This window comes from Manis javanica, chromosome 11, assembly GCF_040802235.1.
Source record: "Manis javanica isolate MJ-LG chromosome 11, MJ_LKY, whole genome shotgun sequence".
Lineage (NCBI taxonomy): Eukaryota > Metazoa > Chordata > Mammalia > Pholidota > Manidae > Manis > Manis javanica.
Window position 1 is genome coordinate 52,965,755 of NC_133166.1, and position 22,246 is coordinate 52,988,000.

General features: G+C 32.4%; 1 protein-coding gene across 1 annotated transcript in view; it reads right to left on the minus strand.

Annotated features, from left to right (window-relative positions):
• Positions 1 to 22,246, minus strand: part of CSTF3 (cleavage stimulation factor subunit 3) — a 76,846-nt gene that overhangs the window by 43,306 nt on the left and 11,294 nt on the right. Inside the window, exons 3-4 of the mRNA XM_017658482.3 lie at positions 20,525 to 20,626; positions 20,310 to 20,405 (exon numbers count right to left, since the gene is read on the minus strand). Coding sequence (XP_017513971.1) covers positions 20,310 to 20,405; positions 20,525 to 20,626 — 198 coding nt within the window. The remainder of the gene's footprint in view (positions 1 to 20,309; positions 20,406 to 20,524; positions 20,627 to 22,246) is intronic.

Here is a 22,246-nt window from a genome sequence, read left to right on the forward strand (position 1 = left end):
TCCAAAGAGACACCACCAGAAGAATTAACTTCAAATTCTATATGAAATACTGGTATTAAGGTTATAGTAGATAAGAATGAAATGTTATACTGAAATTCCTACTCTAAAAAGAGGTCCCCACTGTGCTGCCACTGAAATGTAAAGAAAATGTTAAGAGAAAAACCTGAGCAAGCAGCTCTGGGTCAAGATGATACTAGAGCCTATAAATTAAGTCTGGTGAAAGGCCTGGAATCTAATAAACATATGACCATTCTTTCTAGTGGATTCTAATATGTGGGTCTAATTTTGTCCAGTCTTTATGTAATAAGATTAGTGGAGCTGTCAGATTATCAAAAGCTGTGACATGTAAAAATAGGAAAAATCAGGGAAATGCAAATTAAAACCACAATGAGATATCTCCTCACACCAGTAAGGATGGCCAACATTGAAAAGTCTAAGAACAAATGCTGGCGAGGATGTGGAGAAAGGAGAACCTTCCCTACACTGCTGGTGGGAATGTAAACTAGTTCAACCATTGTGGAAAGCAATATGGAGGTTCCTCAAAAAACTAAAAATAGAAATACCATTTGACCCGGAAATTCCACTCCTTGGAATTTACCCAAAGAATACAAGTTCTCAGATTCACAAAGACATATGCACCCCTATGTTTATCACAGCACTATTTACAATAGCCAAGAATTGGAAGCAACCTAAGTGTCCATCAGTAGATGAATGGATAAAGATGTGGCACATATACACAATGGAATACTATTCAGCCATAAGAAATAAACAAATTCTACCATTTGCAACAACATGGATGGAGCTGGAGGATACTATGCTCAGTGAAATAAGCCAGGCAGAGAAAGACCAGTGCCCAAAGATGTCCCTCATTTGTGGGTATAACAAAGCAAAACTGAAGGAACAAAATAGCAGCAGACTCAGACTCCAAGGGACTAATGGTTACCAAAGGGGGGGGTGTGGGAGGGCAGGTCGGGAGGGAGAGAGATGGGGATTGAAGGGCATTATGTTTAGTACACATGGTGTGGGGGGTCACGGGGAAAACAGTGTAGCACAGAAGGCAAATAGTGACTGTGGCATCTTCCTACACTGATGGACAGTGGCTGTATTGGGGTATCGGTGGGGACTTGATAATATGGGTAAATGTAGTAACCATTGTTTTTTCATGTGAAATCTTCAGAAGAGTGTATCTCAATAATACCTTAATAAAAATTTCAAAAAAAAATAAACAGGAAGAAGGCATTGTGACAATAAAGGCTGCGAATAGTCATTCAGCTGCAAGACAAGGACCACAGACTGCGAGCCAACTACCAGAAGCTAGGAAGAAGCAAGGTGGGATTTCCCTGCAGGTTTCAGGGAGAGCATGGTCCTTACAACACCTTGATCATGGAATTCTAGCCTCCAGAACTATGAGACAATAAATGTTGTTTTAAACCACCCAGAAAAAAAAAAAAGTAATAGGAAAAAAACTGCTTCCTAATGCTCAGTTTCTCAAAGAAGCCAATCTCCAGAAAGCCTTTCCCTAATCACTACCTAAACCTGAAGAAGGACAGGAGGATGGGGACAAGACCATTATTCTGTTCACCTCCCCACATTCCCTAATCATCTCACCATATGCACAAAACAAGGCATAAAATACCCTATAGATACCTTTCAAAATGCTACAGTTGAGATACATGGTTGGATAAGAGGGTGTGCACATTAGAAAACCACATTTTATTAAGTGTTTACTTTACCATTGGGAAAACAAGCTTAAAAGTAATGTTAAGCAATACAAATGTAATCTTTATCATAAAACTCACTTCAAAGGGATCTGATTCTTGAAGATGCCTTTCTTTTCTGATTTCGATGCCTATTATTTTCAAGGACCTTACTGAATAGCTCAAGAAAATCTGTACTGTGATTCAAGATTTTTCTTCACGTTTTATAGTTGAATTAACTTCACGGAAGAAAATACACAACCAACAACAGAAACATACCCTTATAAAATCTACTGAAAACCATCACCATAACATACAAATATCCAAGTCCTCATGTCTAATGCTGAGTTGCAAGAATATAAAAAACTCAAGAAAAATAATTTGTAAATGTTAAGGTTTAAATGGAAAAGTATAGATTGGCTAAGTGAAAATCTAAGCACAAAACATGTATTTGAAAGAAAAGTATTGTTCTTTTATCTCAGGATATTTATCCTATCTGACATTAAAATGAAAGCAATAAAGGTAACATACTATTCAAATGCTTTATCAAAATTACTTGAACTTCTAAATAGCAAATCATGCTTAAGTTTAAAGTTTCCCTTAGTGTTCTTGCAAATAAGAAAAAACAAAACAGAAAAAATGGCATAAAGGTATCAGAAAAAGAAATCTAAACAGTCTTTAACATATGAAACCATGCTCATTCTCATTCGTAAGAGAAATTCAGGTCAAAACCACATTGAGATTATAGTTTTTATTCTATGAATACTGGTGAAAATTAAAAGGTGTAATAGTATATTGCATTAAGAGGATGTAAGGAAGTGGGGTCTTTTAAAGATTTTATCAATGGGATTTAAAATTGTTACAGTGTCTGTGGAAGGCAATTTGGATACAGACAATTCAAAAAATCCCACTTACTCTTTGATGTAGTAATTCTTCATCTAGAAATTTAATCTGTAGATATATTCACACAAATGGAAATAACATATATAGAGATATTCAATGCAGTAATGACTGTAATAAGATGGGTTTGGAAAAACCTAAACATCCTTCAGCAGGATACAGGCTAAACAAAATACTGGAATACTAAATACTTACAAAAAAATTATAATAACAGCCTCTCTAAAATTTGTTTAAGAAAAAAAAAGCAAGGTGTAAAACAAAACATAAGAGGTCATTATTCATGTTCAGAGGTGAGGGAAGAAAATAAGTTGAGCATTTCCCCTGGGGAGGAGAACTGGGTGGCTCAAGAGTAGGTGGACAAAAGACTATTCACACTGTAGGTCCTTTGTATCATGGATTTTTGAACCATATATATATATTTTTAAATACATGTATTGTTAAATCCTATTGGTCTTATATAACCTTTTTTGAGCTTCTGTTTAAACACATCTCTGTATTTCACCACCAATTCTCAAAACATTCCAAAAAACATACTCTAAAAATATACAAAAGAAACAGGATACTATGCACACAGAAATTAGATATATAATATTGTTAAAGTATTTAACAATATTTTTAAGTCAAAGGATTATTTTTGCAACTTGCAAAACACCTACTAGAATTTAAGCATTTTAAAAAGACAGCAATTAACCTTAACACAAACTTGTAAAATCCAGCAGTACTACCATAAAAATCTAACTCATTTAGTCAGGCAACTGTCAAACTTAAAAACAGGTATATAACTAATGGAACAAGACACTGGTGTCATTCAAAATTTAAAGTTTTTTTATAAAGTATTTATACATTTAATGATAAGATTTTTGAAATGATATACATAAGTAAAAATTTGAAAGTCAACATTTTCTTTGAGAAACTATCGGATGTCACAAACTTCATAAAATTTTGGCACTAAAGGAATCAAGTAAGGTTTACCAAACTTATAAACATGAAAATGAAATTCATAATCATTTTCTGCTTCAAGAAATAAAGCTTTAAGTATACCAGTGATTACCATTTTAATAAAAGTCCTTTCATTTAGAACTTTCATTAGAACAGAATGACTTTGGGGAAGAAAGCTTATTAAGGAACAAATATTAAGAATAACCTAATAGATACTAACTACATGAATATTCTTTAAAGACCACAAACACACAAAAATTATATAATTGGAAATGTCCAAAAATACATGTGTCTTGACAATATTAGTAATCTTTCCTAGCTCAAGTCTTTATTCATTCCCTTAAAGATTTCCTTCCTGGGTATAGAACTCCGACAGCTACTTTGTTTCAGCAAACTGAAGAGGCAATTCCATCGTCTTCTAGCTTCTGTTGTTGCTGGGAGTTGTCAAACTGCTATTCCTTTGAAGGTCATTTGTCTTTTTGCATCCAGCTTTTTTTCTCCTTTCAGTTCTCTATTTCATTCTTATGTCCTAGGTGGGATAATTTTTAAATCCTGTTTGGGATTTACTGAGCATCCTGAAATCTGTTGAGTTCTTTAATCATTCTGGAAAATCCTTAGTACTTCTTCAAATTGTGCTTCTGCCCAATACCTCTCCTCTTTTGGAACTTTAGACACATACTCACTCTATACATCATGGCTCTTTAATCTTTCATATTTTCTTCTCTCTTTAAGCTCCAATATGAATTTCTCCAATTCTCAAATTCTCTCTTCACTTCTGCTTAATGTTATTAACCTAATTATATCTTTCTGGTTTTTAAGGTCTATTTCTTTGGTATGTGATTTCCTTAAAATGCTATTTTTAGCAACTCCTTTTCTTTAGAAAAATATCTGAGATTTTGTTGTTTAGGATGAAGCTGCATTCCTCCAGAGAAGGCTTGAGTAAGTTTATCAGGCACCTACATGCATACTTCAGGCTGAGTTCATCTTAACATATTCATGCTCTGAATTTCTTTTGAACCACTAAAGTGATGTTTATTTGGACCACAAATCCTTGCAAAGGCCAACTCACTGTAATGTACCAGGACTTTCCCATTCCACTCTGCTCAGGATCACAGCAACTTTCCTAAGTCTCTTAAAGATAAGAAAGTGACATAGTTTTATTTCTGGTTCAATCACCCTGAGTACTGCCTGTACACAGCTTCAAAGAGGGAGAATAACTTGTTGGACAGGCTTGGGCTTTGACTTTTGCTGCCTGAGCTCCTAGAATCATTCAAAACTGCAGCTCAGTTTGTTTGGCAAAGCCTTTCAAGGTGCCAACAGTTTAGGTACTTTGCTTATCTCCGAGTGTTCCTATTTTTTGGGTTTTTGTGTTTGTTTTCCAACTAAGTTTTGACCTAATTCCTTGCTATGCTGTCAGTTCTTCAATGCTTTTAAGAAGTTTTTAAAATCCTGTTCAGCAGCCTTAGTTTCTTTCAGTGAGAGCTGATCTGAGTCACCAAGCTCATCATATTACATGAATCTTCATTACGTTCTATGACACCTAGGCTTTCAAAAACATTAGGAAAAAAAAAACTGTATGCAAGCTATTTGTTGAAAATCAACCAAAAACTTTAAAATCTAATGTTCATTGTAACACTAAACTCCAGATTGAAAAAAGCTATAGTATTTAACCAAATATATTTCCTGTAATACAGAATTCCCAAATTAAGAGTGATTCAGTTCTCTGAAACACTATGAATCCAGCCATTTGAGTTTACCTTTAATGTTTGCTATGCATAAGTAAGTGAAGTTTGGGTGAAAGCTACAAAAAGTAAAATGATAAATAATACTTAATACAGAATTCTACAGCTTTTTTCAAAAAACACAAAAGCTAGAGTAATTCATCTTTTATATTTGTTTTTAAAATTGCCACTTATGTAAAGTTTATGGATAAATTAAAACAGGAACTTATATAATTTTAAGTATCTCGATGTCAATTTTTAATCATCAATCAGATTTTGGCACTGCATGTATACCTTAGTCAAAATTGTTAAAAGGGATGGAGAAGGGTTAGGATGTTTATACTTTACAGTTTGACAATAACCTGTGAAAAATGTGAAAACTCAAGTTTTTATCTCATATATACGCACATAAATGTCTCAGAAATTTTACTCCAATAAGCCTAAAACTTTACTGCAGATTATTTATTCTCTCAATCAATATTTAAGATTTATCCAAAAGCATTTAAATCACAATCACAAGCAACTTATCTTTGAAAAAAAAAAGAACTTCAAAATGTTAATATCCTTTAAGTTTGGCAACTGTTTAAACACCTTTCTCATGTCATACATCATACAATTCTAAATGTCAATGAAACTTATTCTAAGATAAATATCAGGGGTTATTAGATAATTTAAAAGAACACTGTATTTTTAGAAACTTTAAATAAAAAGATTTTACCTATGTCAACAAGGAAGGTAGTGGCCACTTACAATTTTATGAAAAATACATTAATTGGTATCACATTCTAATTCTTAGAAATCAAAATTCAAGTTTTAAAATATAACCTCAATTTTCTCACTGTAGAGTTTTCATCCAACAAATATTTAGAGCACCACTATATGCCAAGTACTGTTCTAGGATCCTGAAACATATCAATGTACAAAAGACAAACTATAAGTATTAAGTAAATTGTCCAATGTATTAGGACAGGGTAGGTATTACAGATGAAATGACAGAGGAAAAAATGAGTTCTCAAGTGTTGGGAATGGAGGTGGAAATTTTAAATATGGTGGCCACAGAATTCACTGATAAAAATTTTGCCAAGATTTGAAGAAAGCAAAGGATTTTCTCTGGCAGCTATCTGGATAAGTATCTTGAAAGCAGATAAAACAGCTAAAATAAAGAAAAGCCTTCGGGTAGGAATTTACCAAGAACAAGCCAGTGTGACTGAAGAGACTTCACTACACAAAACTGTATACTTAGTTGGTATCCCCATTTACTCCTTACACAAATTTTGTGTTAATTAAAAATTTAATCTGAATTTATGACTAAGAAATAACTGCTTCTTAAACATAAAAATGTTAGTCTTCACATATATTAACTAAAAATATGAAATTTTCTTACTACATCCAATTTCTAATTGGAATAGAACCCTGGTTATTCTAATGCTTTTGAAGATTACAGAAAGTAGCCAAACCCAATAGCTCAGTGATCACAATAATACTCTACTCTTATTGCTATAAAAATACTGTTTTTCATGTAATACCACTACCTTTCTAAAAGTATACATTATCATCCCATCAGTACAATCCTTAATGCTTCCTTTTCATATTAACATTGTAATAATAGTACTCCCTAATTGATTTTTGGATTTTACAGAAATTTGTAAAGGTTTAAGACTGAAATAGATTTGCCAACTATTTTGTCAAATAGATATTTGGGAACCAGTTCTTGTGCTGTTTTAATTTCAGCCAGTCTCTATATATTCCAAAAACATTCAAAAGACATTGGACATTTGTTTCAGGGTTTTATTCAAAACTAAGTTTATATCTATGACAAAAGAATCAATAAAAGTATAAGTAGCATTTTAAAATCTTGGTTGTTAATCTGTCCCCTTCAGTGTAACCATTCCTGTCATAGAATAAATGAGCAAAAGTTTTACTATTAAGTCAAGCCGGAAAGTATGCTATTGGATGAATTAGACATTGGCAACGTGGTATCCTAGGGCATTTCATAAAAAAAAATTTTACTCGGTGAAAATTTTTCTAGGAATCAAGTTGTTTGAAGCAACTGCTCAAGAAAAAAATAATTTTCTTACTTAGAAAAGTCTTTTTTTCCTCCCAAAATATGAAGTCTGATCAATTAATATCACTTTTTCCTTGAAACTATATGAAGATTATTATTAAAGGGAATAAAAGGTCTCATAGTTTCTTAATCCTATTAGTGTCTTAAGACTCAAAATCAAGAAAACTTCTAACATTCACTATTTCTGACAATCAAAATGGGAACTTATACACAGTTAACTTCCAAACTTATGCAGGTATTTGAGTTAAAACAAGGGACCAGAATTATGTTATCTCCACTTAAGGTTTTCCTAGAGCATAATTACATTCACCATATTATTCTAGCCATTATCATTTCAGATATTCTTGTTTTTCCTCAGTTCAATTTCCTAACAGCTTAGCTGCCAATTCTACATTAACTGTCAAGTTTGTGTTTCTGTAAGTTTAAGAATTGCCATGTAACAGTTACAGGTCATTTGTTTCAAATACTAGGAGGTGTATTTTCCCAAAAATTTGTTCAGCAATATTCATCTTAGTAACTATCAACTTGTTTTATTTCCTCAAATAAAGCCTCTTTGCCAGGGATTCTGAGCTAATTTCAAGCCTATATTTAAGTTTTGTTCTTTCAGAGGATTTCCTTAACTCACCCTTACATATTATCCCAGTATTTTTTCTATGACAGCACTTAGCACCCAGAACTGTAAGTCTCCTATACCAAACTGTAAATTTGTTCACTGAGATGGCAGTGTCTAGCATGTTGTTTACTCAGTAGGTACTTCAAATTCTCCCATCTCCCCATACATAAAAATGAAGGCCAGAACCTGAAACAAAGACATTTTCATGTACTTTTTTTGCTTATAGCCACACAAAAACCTACAAAAATATGCAGGTTATAGGGACTGAAAATGTACCATGACTTTTTTTAAAAATAATATATTGAATAATTTACTACTGAAAAACAGTATAACACTTTGGGCAATTTTACCTGAATATAACCCAGGCAAATAAATTAACAGGCATCTGTAAGTCTTCATTCTACTAAACACCTGGTTTTAAGGGACTTTTAAAGACTTTACAAATAAAATTACTTGCTAAAAACGTTTCCTAACAAAATTCTGCCTATTTTAATCTGCATAGAACCTCCTAATATTTTACAGCTTGTATTTTTCTTCTCATCCAGAAAGTATCTTAGAATAAGCATCACTGAATAAATCTGCAGTTCAACTGAAGGAAACAACCACAAAACCATCTTATAAGAAATACAAATTTTGTCATACAGTTTATTTAACATCAATTGAGCAGTATCAGGAACTGACATGAAATTTCAGTACTCAGTGATGTAAGGTGGGAGATGTGCTCAAAAAACAGTTCTCAAATTTGTTCGATAAACCACAAATTACAAAAGTTTCACTGAATACATGACTTTTCCTATTAAAATTAGTCAAAATCCTTACAGAACTGTTTTTTAAGAGAGCTAGGTATTCTGTTCTTGTGACTTCAACCTTTCGTTTTCCTTTTTTCAATTTTGCTTCACAATTTCAAACACTTTAAAGACCACCCCCACCCAAAAAAAAAATAATAGTCTGTCCTATCACAAAGCTTACTTTCCAAGACTTTTACATTTCTATGGAATAAAAAGTATGGAGGTTAACTATCTACTAAACAGATACTCTAAATTTTGGCCTTGATTTAAGAAACTCCTAATAAAGTTCCTAATGGCTAAATTGGAAATAGAAGGTACATTTATTCTTCTCACATTTATTTTGGATGAAAATAATAAGCATTTGGAGCTGTAAAGAATCTGTCCTTATAAACTTAAAAGTGCATAATTACTACTTGCCACTGTTCCATACAGAATTCTTCTCTATTTGGAATTAAACCCAATTACACATGGCTAAAAATTGTTTAAACTGTGAAGTATAAAACTACACAGAACAGCAAAGAATTATTTCAGGGTTAAGATTTTACATAAACCATTAAGATGAGGTTGCATGGAAGTTACTGTATCATGCCATCTTCTAAGATTTGTAGCAATTTTACATGGCTGTAAGTAGCTACACATAATAATTTTTTTCAGTTATACCCCCAAATCCTAATAGCTAAATTAGAAAGCAAGAAACTCTTGAGCAAATAAGAGTTGTGAACTTACACTATAGCTATTTCTACAACTATACTGTTTTTTAGATTTCTTACCTTAGTATAGTGATTAGTGACTAGGAACACAGACCCAGGAATGAGAAAACTCAGGAATAAGCCCCTAGATTTCCCACTTAATTCCAGGAGCTTAAAATTATAATTTTGTTGATCTTAGGAAAGCTGTTTAACTCCTTAAAAGCTCAGAAAAGCTGAACATCCAAAAACAAACAAAAAATATATGGGACAATACATACTTAGCTCAACTGGTAAAATGTGACCAATCACATATCCCATATTTTAGTACTAAATATATTAAAGGACTAATAAACTTAGCAATTATAGTTGAGGCAAGTAATCAGAATAAAGGAAAAGTTATTATCAATAGGGTACAACTAAGTCAACAATGGATTTTTAAAATGTTGACTTTCTTTGTGAAAATATATTCTAAGCATTTCACCTCCAAAAATAACTTCCTCACATACTTTTCATTATATAATGTCTACATGGAATATTGTTTTACATAAGATTTAGTGGTTTTGTAGAGCAACACTTAAAATGTAACTGAAGAACACCAAGAACTCCAATACAGTTCCATGCATATTCTCATTAGGATCAACAAAACTTTTATTACATATTTAAATTCAGAATAGTTGCCTGTTAGTAGTAAAAATATAAAAAATTCCCACCCCACTCTTCAATATTCCAGCAGTTCTTATCTAGAATAGTTAATGGAAACTTTCCATTTATATCATAATTCATAACTGTTAAACGACTGAATTCACATTAGTTTTCCTTTTCAAATGTGGAGGGGACAAGAATGAGCAATAGTAGGAAATCTGTGGTAAAGGATAAACACAGGGTATAGCATAAAAAGGACCATTACAAGAACATAAAATTTAAAATAATTTGGAAATAGGGAATTTTAGAAACAATCTGCAACAGTTGGAAAAATGTAAATGTGAGCTGGATATTAAATAATATTAGACCACTGTTACTTTTCAGTGTGATGATATTGTGGTTATGGAGGATAATATTCTTTATAGAAACAAGTAAAGCATGCAAGGCAAAACTAACATTGATCACAGTGAAAGGCATATGAATTTTTACTATAATATTCATACTACTTTTTCAACTTTTTAAAATTTTCATAAAAAATTGGGAAGGAGAGTAAATGTCTTGCCTAAGGTCACAGTAATTCAATTTAAGAGCTAAAGCAGAAAATCCTAGGTCACCAGATTTCAAATTGTGTCATTCCTATTCCTCTATACCACTACTTTATAAGATAACCTGCAAATTCCCACATTTCTCTAAAAAAACTAATTCTTTAAATCCATCTTTTCCACACTACCAAAACGATCAGGCCACTGTTTTGTAACACAATTAACGGAGAAATCTGACCCTGGAGTTCAGGCACATGGCAAATAAATACCTGTTTTAACTGTAAAAGATTAAATCAGACACAAGTTCCTCTGAATCAGGACATCTATTCTTTAAATATAAATTTCATTTAACTAATCTCAGGAAAACAAATTTACAATGGGAACAGCTTCCTCTTTGGAAAATAACCACTTCCACTGTTTGATCAATCCTTTAATTGCTAACAGGTTATTTTAAAGTTCTAACTTTCTAATTTGTGGCTCAAATGAGAAAAGTACATAAAAAATACAGCAATTGCAACACAAATACTTATCTAGATTTTTGACTCACTTTGTTTTAAAGCCAAAGCTCCCATGCTTCTTAAAAAATGTAAAAATTCTTATTTGAAATAATTTGACATTTGGTCAACTAAGTACATCAATAAAGATATTTATTTCCTGTAGCCTCCAGTTGTTCTTATGAAAATACAAAACTAGTTAAGTTTCTATATAACCTACTGAATGGGGGAACAAATTTTATCTTCCCCATTTGATCTGACAGAATTTAAAAGCATTAGTGACAGTGTATATTTAGGAAACTTGCTACCATCATAAGCCACTCCAATCCTGTAAATCACCATCTTTTGCAATTACTTACTAGTAAGTTTTTAAAAGAAAAAAAGAGTGGGGGTGGAGAGAAGCTAGTACTACTTCCCAATGATTTTTCAAATTTGAGTAAGCTTGAAGTTTGAGTCACTCATAAACAGTATGTATTTACATTCAATATACTGAAAAACACTAATTTGTGAGAAAAACATCCCTGATTCGGAAACGAATCGTTAGTAGATTCAAAATGGAGTGGGGGGTGTTTGGACAAAAAAGTGTTTTTATAGTCTCAATGTATCTCCCATTACCAATTACAAAATAAACTACGCAGTGGAGGAAATGGTCAACATTAACATTGCCAGTAAGGGGTAAATGAACATAATGTGCCCCTAGATGATACTATGAGGACACAGGCATGTAGCTTTTCCGCTAATATGTATATAACCTGAATCCAATGAGATTATCAAAATTAAGGCTGAGAAACTGATGAGAACATCAAAGGAGACTGAAGAGGAATGACAGTTACATAATGATGATCTTGGATTAGATACCAATTGCTAAAAAGGGCATAATTAGAATAGTGAAAATAGAACATGGACTGCAGATTAAATTCTATTTACGTTTTGTTTCCTGAACTTCCTAAGTGTTTATTTCTGTATGAGAATATCTTTGTTATTAGAAAATACACTTAAGTATTATAGGTTGTGATGTATGCAACCCAATTTCCTCTGGTTCAGGAAAGACAGGAATTAATAAAACATTGTGTTAAGTATTAAAAACTGGTCAATCAGCGTAAAGGGTGTATAGGAAGAGTTTCTTGCATTGTTCTTCCAACTTTAGAATATTTTCAAGTTAAAAATGCATTCAGAAATTGCTTAAATAATAAAACTAACAAGTTTATAACCAGTAAAAGCAATGCTGACTTGCTATTTAACCCGTAACAAAGCAGACTAAACTATGTGATCCCCAGTGATGGCCACACTCCAAACGGTAGTTGTTTTAAGCATTTTTTTCACCTACTAATGTATCTTGATTAAAAGTACCACAAAACCTTAAGAACTGAACTTATTACACAATAGTGAAAATAGGTAATCAAAGGAATGAATGAATTAAAGGTACAGATAATACAGAATACAAATGTTAAAGTAATTTTTAACTTGTTTTATTATACTTGTTTTAAATAATTTTACTTGATACTTCTACAAATATCACTACCATAATTCTTGATTACAGCTGTAAAGAGCCAAGTCTCCTGAGTATACACATTAATTGGAAATACAACAACCATTTTTAAAGTCACATTTGATTGTAAAACTGCCCAAAGCCAAGGGAAAAGAAATTTTGTCTTAAAGGGGAGGACATGAGTTAAAAATGGTTGAGAAACACCACATTCATCTCTGTAGTGAAAACAGCTAGAAATGATGTTCAGTGGGCACACTCCAATCCCCACCCCTAAAGAAAAAGTAACTTTGTAAAGTGTAATTCTAAATACCCAAATACTAATACATGGATGCTAGTTAATAATCTGAAAATAAATATGAAGATGTGGTATTCATGTTTAAAAACTCACCCAAGGTTATAAAGCTACCAAAAAAAAAAGATGCATTCTTTTAAGCTACACCCTCCAGCTAGACTGCCCTCTCTTAACACATGGGGCTTCCTTAGAAGCTGTCCGTTTGGTACTTCAGTGATTATACTGTTTAATTAGGGAAAACAAAGTTTATGGAATGAGAAAATTGGGTTTCAAACCCAGGAATGAAATGAGCAGGTAAAAAAAGCAAAGTTCAATAATACAACCTTAACCCAGATTGCAGATCTGAGAATTAGTCACCACACTATCAATACCACCACCAAAGCGCAGTGCATGCCTATTATTTCTTGATGGACTACATATTGATAAATCACATGGTGCAGTAACAAGGCACAAACTACTCATCTTGTAACCTAGACAAAGTATAGGGAGAATTCTGTGAGGTACCAACAGTAAGATTCAATTACTGCTCCCTAATGCCTCAATTCCTGAAAACTGGCTGCCATGAACACTTAACAGATTCCATGTGCCAATCTTTTGGAGACTGAGTCAGCAATATTGATACTCTCATTGTGAAGCATGTGTTTTAAAAGCTTCCCAGGTGATCCTAAAGCAGTGTAGTTTTTAACTTTGGTTCTAGGGCAAAACTACCTCTTGATTTATCTTATTTGTGTATAAAATAAGGGGACTAAAGATATGGAAGCAACCTAAGTGTCCAGTAGATGAGTGGATAAAGATGTGCTATATATATATATAATGGAATACTATTCAGCCATAAGAAACAAACGAATCCTACCATTTGCAGCATGGATGGAGCTGGAGGATATCATGCTCAGTGAAGTAAGCCAGGCACAGAAAGACAAAACCAAATGATTTCCTTCGTTTGTGGAGTATAACGAAACGAAACAAAACTGAAGGAACAAAACAGCAGCAGACTCAGACTCCAAGAAGGGACTAGCGGTTACCAAAGGGGAGGGAGGAAGAAGGAGACTAAGGGGTATTATGATTTGTACACATGGTGTTGGGGTAGTCACAGGGAAGACAGTGTAGCACAGAGAAGACAAGTAGTGACTCTGTGGCATCTTACTACACTGATGGACAGTGACTTCAATGGGGTATGGGAGAGACTTGATAATATGGGTGAATGTAGTAACCACAATGTTTTTCATGTGAAACCTTTGTAAGAGTACATGTATATCAATGGCACCTTAAAAAAAAAAGAGGGGGTGCTAAACTAATTCATCTCATCTTCCAACTCTAAATATCTGATTTAAACTTATGTCCACTTTGGCTTTAGAAATGTACACTTCTATATTTATAATATGTTCAATAAAAAAAAACTTCAAGAAAATAATCATCATGAAATGGTCTTTTTCTTCTTGAATTCAGTATGAAAAAGTTACTGAAAATGTCATCACAAAAGACTATTCCCTTGTTACTCTGTGAGGTGATGGATGTTAACACTGTGGTAATCATTTCTCAATAGATACACTCATCAAGTCATGGTGTACACCTTAAACTTACACAGTATTGTCAATTAAATTTCAATAAAACTAGAGAAAAAAAGACCATTTCCTGCAGAGGAATCTAAAGATTCCTGTAATTGCTAGACTAAAACTTTGCATTTAAGAAATTATATTCATGTTTTCTCACATGAATATAAGCATCATAAAAAAAACAGCTTTGGGATTTTGTCATCTTTGGAGCTTACTACATTTCAAACTATTACTCAAAAACTACATTTCAATCCTGTCTTTAACATTAGATTCTTTGTTTTTAGAACTATCACTTAACACTTCCAAACAGAAAATTTTTCTTTGGAGATCTCCTAGAATAAAAAAATGGTGAAACTTACCCCGGGTTATGCTTCCCTGAGCCTTAGAAAAGCCATTTAGTTTCTCAACAAGTTGTACGCAAAGCAAATATTCACAATTTTGTTCAAATTGCTGTGGATCCTGAATATTTGGGGTAAAAAAATGTATAGACTTCAATTTTTATAACATGATTATACTAACCATTTGCTACCTCCTCCAAATTTGCTAAGAACAAAACTGTTTAGTAATAAAATTTAACGTTTAAAAAGTAAATGTACAAGTTAATGCTTTCTTGTCCACATTAAGTGGTTTTTATAGATATCACTAGTATTTCAGACATCCTCATTTCTTCGAAGTGCCTTGAACCAGACTCATTCAGAAAGAGCAGCTGTTTGCAAGTTGAAAGCATACACTAATAAACAAAACAAAAACAACCCCATTAAAAAACATTGGAGCCCTTTAAGAGGACATTTTAAGAGAAATTCAATCAATAGGTACCTAGTTTCCCTATGCTCAAGTTAGAAGTGAAAATGCAGAACGCAACCCCGCCCCCACCCAAAAGAAAATACAGAGCATCCTAAGAAAGGGTTTCCTGTTAGGTTTAGTTCTCTCTCTAAATTTGGAGATGTCTAACCCTGTATGATGAAGAGCATTAAGTGTTTTTGTTCATTCACAGATGCCATAGTGAAGCATAACTTTAATACCTCCTGGGACAGGGTAGGTGGCTGTACACTGAGACACCCTAAGATCTTGATGACTACAATGCCCAATAATTTTTAAATACTTAATTATTGGTATTATATATTAAATGTTATTCCAAAATGTCCAAAAACTTTAGACTAAAACACTACTCACAGGGAAACTTCCAACTGTGTGATCTAATAGCCCCTTGGTTTCACAAATTTTAGAATGTATGTACTTTTCTGGCAAGACACCTTTTCCACATTTTCAGAATATACTGTAACTCTTATTACATAAACACACACAAACAGAAGAAGCTGGTTTTAAAACTTAAGAGTCTTTCCACAAGTAAAAGGACCATTTTTTTCAAAGTTTATCAGTGCTTGTAAAGATCATAACTTTGCATTATGAAGTTGAGAAGTATAAATAAAACTATCAGGCTGACCAGTACAAGGTTTTGCTTGAAAAGAAATGGCTACATTTCACATAAAATAATAAATTACCTATAAGACAAAACAAATGAAAAAGAAACTTTGGAAGGAATTTTTTTATCTAGATTAACTGTCGTTTTGCAAACAGTTGTATTATGCCAAGCCTTGGGTGAAAAGCTCCCATGCAAAAAAATGTAGATAATACTAGAAGTGACAACACTTATGCTACAATAATGGAAGGGATACTTCAATAAACCCTAAAATATAACTTCAGTATTTTTAATAGCAAACATGAAAATATCTTCTTTGTTTTTAAAATACTATGTAATTATTCAAAGCACTTTCAGATATTTGATCAATTGGTTCTGTCTGCAAATAATTCCTGTTTTAACACCCCTACACTGCATTTATACATGCATTTATGAAACTAGATTAAAAGGTATATAGCGTTTTAGAGTATAACCTGAATAATCACACAGACATGGACCAACATTTATTACAAACAGAAAAAGAGCAGATCTATAGGAAAAGAGTACAGATTGTTTTTTAAAACGATTCCAAGTTGAAGAAATTATAATCTATATGTAATGTAATAATTCTATCTACATTCAAAAATCACATTGCCCAATATATACAAAACATCATAAATACAGTAGTTTAAACTGCTACTTAAAGGTACTGAACTACTATGAACAGTGAAGTTTATTTCAACATAGGTCACTCATGTTCCATTCTGAGATTACTTCCATTTTCCAAGAAGAAAAGTGTTTTTAAGAGTAATTTTCCCAAGTAGAAAGATTATTTTGAAAAACTGAGATGTGTATTTCACAAACTGTTGTTTATAAGGATTCACATTTTCAATTTTTTAAATAAAAAGCAATCAATTCTCTATACACTTTTATTCAATAATTACAGCTTTCACAGACAGCAAGATACAGTGTTGCTATTACCAGCAGCATTACCGTCTTCATTTCTCCTTCAGCTATCAATAAAAAACATAATCCTTTCTTATGAATTTGTCCTGATTGAAAATAAATTACTTCTAACAATAAGATATTATCACTTCTTACATGCTGTCACATTACCTAATTACATGAAAAGCTACAGAAACCACAAAGGGAGAGAAGGGAATGACTTACAAAAGAATATAGCAAAGTGTAAATTTTCTCAATTTTGTGATAGTGACCCCTCTGACAACTCTAAAAGTGGGTTATTTAAAGAGGATTGAGACTCTGGGTCTTCCACTTAACTCTAGTATTTAAAAGCTCACATTTCTTGAATTCAAAAATGTACTACACACACACTACAGATTTAAGACACCTTTATATATCAATTTTTCCTTTAAAACTAAGCAGAACTATTTCAATATTGTAACAACTACATTTAGATCCTAGTATTTGATAACTTGATAACTCTATCACTTTAAGAATAGTCATACAGTTGTCTGCTCTTATGACAGTCAAATCATGTAGCATAGCAGTTTTAGAATTCAAGACTAACGCAACACTTTTCACAGGCAAAATTGTGATCTCCTAAATATAATATATGCAACACTAAAGTAATATGGCCTAGTTTTGAAATTATATTATAAATACACAGATGTTGCCCTTTCATTAGAACAAGAGAAATTTACCTCTAACAATTCCTATGCTTTTGCAAAACAAACAAACAAGTAGGTAGATAGATAGATAAATAAATAAATAAAAACAAGTAATGGGTTAAGGATTAAATTTGAGAGCTCAAATTTTATACAAGTAGCTAGGAATTGCTAAATGTTCATTAGTATGAGAAACGCTGATATACTGGCAAATACTTAAGATATCAGATTAGTCCAATAACCTCCTTGATAAAAATTATAAAATGCTCTCATTTGCAATTGATGTTTCAATAAACGCAAAACAGAAACAAAAACAATCCTCCTCCAAAAACCCAAGTCCTTGTTGGGGGGTTATTTTGTTAAGTAGGATATACAAGAAATTTCTCTGAGGAAGCAATCATCTTTTGTTATTAAAGATGTATGTATTCTCCATTAGAAAAGAACTAACTGTATTCAGATTCACACACATTGATTCAGCTTAACATAAATTAATGAAACAATTTTCCCACCATGAAGTACTGAGTTACAACAAATGTATTAACCAAACTTTATTTTCTTGAGAGTGCATACAGGGTGTTTTGTAAATGCTGTTAGTATTAACCTTTAATGTAAAGACATTCTTGTTACTTCAAATTTTAATATATTGGAAATAGATTATGTATGTCTTCTCCAGATATACTAAAGGTCACACTGGGCAACATGACCAAAGATAATTAGCCTCTCATGGGCCAAAGTACAAAATGTGAAGAAAAAAAAAATAAAGAGCAAATCAAGAAAGAGAAAAACATGGCTCATGATAGGCACTTCCGAGATCAGCATTCAATTTAACTTAACTCCTAAACCAGAAATGTAAATTTTACAAAGTACACAGATAGGTTTCTTTACCATTTTTTCAAGAGATGTTTATACATATATTCATATTTTTATGTGATGTGTGTGTGAAATGACTGCAAACATTACCAACTAAATAAATCCAGTAACTATGAGCAGCTCCAAAATTATCATATGAAATGAGCCTGTTATTTACACAACTTCCAGCCTGTTGGAATGACATCTGGTCTGTCTGAGAATTCTTTTTAGAATGCAGTTATTTTTAGCTAGGAAATGGGAGAAACAGACCCACTGTGTTTATACTTACAGAATGGAGTATCTACCTGCCAATTTCAGTTTAACTTATGCTATGATGAAGTGCATGAATGGCTGAATGTTTGAGAAACTGAAAGAAATTCCTAAAAATCAAAAAGTATTACTTCATTATTAAAAAAAACTATACCAACTATGTTCACTTCTGATGAGTTTGTATAGAAGCTATTGTGTTTGTAAAGTCAAACTGGAATGCAGACCATGTACAGGTGATACAGGTTCCTTGCTTTAATGAGTATTACAAAGCAGCACTGGCTTCAGCATACTTCAGACAGGTCTAGTCACTCACCTGGTGAATTTCATGCCAGTCTACTCTGATAATTAAATATATCAAAGAAAAATGGTTCCAAATGCAAAGTGACGAAACCTTAAAGATATGGTCTTGGGCCAAAACCACATCCAGACTCCACATAAGGTACAGTCTCTCTCAGACATACAAACACACAAGCACACAAACCACATACACTACCGTACACAAAAAATTTAACACACACACACACATAATGTTCCTCGTATTGTCCAGTAATCCAACCCTCCCAAAGTAAGGCAATATAAACTATAGCACAAAAACAAAAGAGTACACTGTAGCCTCGATTTAAATCTGCTGTTGGCTGGGTCCATTCTGAGGGACACATCACAGGTGACAGACACTGTGTTGTGTTGAAGTTTCTTCAGTACTGCTGATGACTAAAACCCTTTGAATAGGTCCAAAACAGAACCATATATTATTGAATTTCAGCAACTGCGGAAACTGTTATGAAGAGGCTGCAGTGTACTTGATTATGTTGAGAATTTATATTACAAAATGAATAATATTCAAAATGAGAATATTTGACAAGTATTATAAATTATAAAAAAGATATCATTTTCAGCTTAATGTGGGTATCAAGTAGTCCCATTTCACTTTTCCATCACATTAATTTATAACCTCAATGATTACTTGGTGCAATGGTTACCAATACATTAATGCTTTATTATTATCTTGACTGCTAATTCCAGTCTTTAAAAATGGACATTTCCCTTCCAATTATAATCAAGAACGGGGCCCTTACTCTTTAAAATAAACATGCCCAACTTACTTCAAAATGGTTAGAACGAAAAATAAAAATCAAAGTAACATTGGGTAAATTACGATTACATAGATTTGAGTCACATCAGCTTATTCCTGTGTAATGTAAACTTTATCCTACAGAAAAAAATTTCTTTAAATTATTGAAGTGCTTACATTTATTGGCAAACAATGCATTTTCAGTTAAAATCTGAAACAATTATTCACCTAAATGTTTCATTTCACCAGACACTCAAAATAGCCTACGAAACTATGTTAACATTTTTGTATTTTCTTTTAATACCATTCATATTAGTTATGTAAGTAGGAATAAAAAGAAAAATGAGTTCTAAATAAATGACACAGGAGGCAATAAATTGACACATGACAAGTAAATAAAAGGCTAAAGCACTCCAATACCATTGAAACTGTTTTAATGTTGTTGCAATTCCAAAATGCAACAATCATCAGCTTGTAAAGACCCAACTTTCAAAAATTCATTTTAATTACTACTTCATACCTATTTTACAAAATAAAGGCAAGAAACATTTAAATCCTCCTTGTCCTAGTTGTACTATCTATGTTCCTAACTTGTTTGCTATCATGATAGTGTAGGCTGCAATTCCCATTATATGCTATATAAGAAAAAATAAAATAAAATATTAACCTCTGCTTCAATGTATAGTTTCCAGAATCTGCCAGAACTGGGGAACTGGGCAACAAGGCGTTCATAAGTCTTCCGTGCTTTGTCTATAGGTTGATTCTAAAATTGAAAACCAATAAACAGCATTTACAATGTTAGGATCATGAGAATATTTACTGCAGAACCAAGTAGTGTGATTGGACCCATAGAGAAGGAAATGTAATCCTATATCACTAAACCTGTGCCTCTCGAATGAGAATGCTCCAAGCGTCAAGGTCATATGGATTCTCTTCTAATTTCTTTTCAGCTTTCTTCACCTTCTCTGGGACATACTCAGCTGCCTGGGGGAAAAAAAATAACGAACTGATGTTACTGTTTCAAAAATCTCATGCCTAATTTAAGTACATGTATCAGTCCCCAATGCAACATCACAACATAAAATACAAAATAAAATATCCTCTTATTAAAAGCCTGTATTTCCTGTAATCTGTATACACTGTAAATGACTTGCTTAAAAACAAAATCAAGTGATCACATACTTCTGAAACATTTAAAATTTTAATAAATCTATCTTTTGTACTACATACTACAGAGCAGCAGTTCTCAAACTGTGATCTCAGGACCCCTTTTATGCCCTTTATGTATCAGTCCCCAATGCAACATCACAACATAAAATACAAAATAAAATATCCTCTTATTAAAAGCTTGTATTTCCTGTAATCTGTATACACTGTAAATGACTTGCTTAAAAACAAAATCAAGTGATCACATACTTCTGAAACATTTAAAATTTTAATAAATCTATCTTTTGTACTACATACTACAGAGCAGCAGTTCTCAAACTGTGATCTCAGGACCCCTTTTATGCTCTTAAAAATTGAGTACACCAAAGAGCTTTTGTTTCTGTTATTATATAATATCTACTATGTTAGATATTAAAACAGAACAATGTTAAGCATTCATGGACAAATAACAATAAAATTATTTACATGTTAATTAAGTAACACTTTTACAAAAAATAACTTCAAATTCAGTGAGAAGATCCCTGTTTTACATATTTGTTTCACATCTGACTTAAAAAAGTGTAACTGGATTTTCTTATCTGCTTCTGCATTCAATCCGATGCATTACCACACCATGTAAAAATTCCACCATATAGTTTATGCAAGATTAAAACTGAAAAAGGCAATGTCTTAAATTAATTATGAAACAATTTGGACTCACATATCCTCTGAAAGTCTTAGGAACACTCAGGGTCCCTGAACCAACTTTGAGAAATACTGCTTATAGAGCATTCATCCTGAGCTACAAAGAAAAAGCATGAAATGACATGGAAATTTTATTTTTGATGTAAAAGTGTTAAAAACATGATTCACAAACTGTATATATAGTATGATTCAAAAAAACTATGGAACATCTGCAATAAAAGAAATTTTAAAAGATTTTACTAAAATGTCTAATGGTTATGTTTGGGTGAAGAATGGTGTAAGTACAGGTGATCTCCCCCACCTTTTTCTAACTTCCAGTATTTCCCAAACCCTTTCATCAGGTAGTTTATTTTTATTACAGAAATAATCTTTAAAAAATACCTAAAATAGTAGCTAGCACCTGAGGCATAAATACAAATAATGCTTCTCAAAATTAGCATTCTGAATACAACTATGTATCACAAAAAAGTGATGCCTCAAATTAATCAGATATTAATTTATATGAAGTTTTGTTTTGCCTTTTTGCAGGACGTCTTGAAATCTTTATGGTAATACACACTAATAATACTCAACAGGAGATAGAGAGGGAAGTTGCCCCTAAAAGCTTTCTTTTTCTCTCTTTTTAGTGGCAATTTATATCTCACAGAACAATTCTGTCAAAACACCCAGAGTTGGGAAAAAAAGTTTTTAGTCATCTGTTCAGAAAAAAATTACCTGGGAGCAATACGCTCTTTTCTTTGGAACAAAATAGCT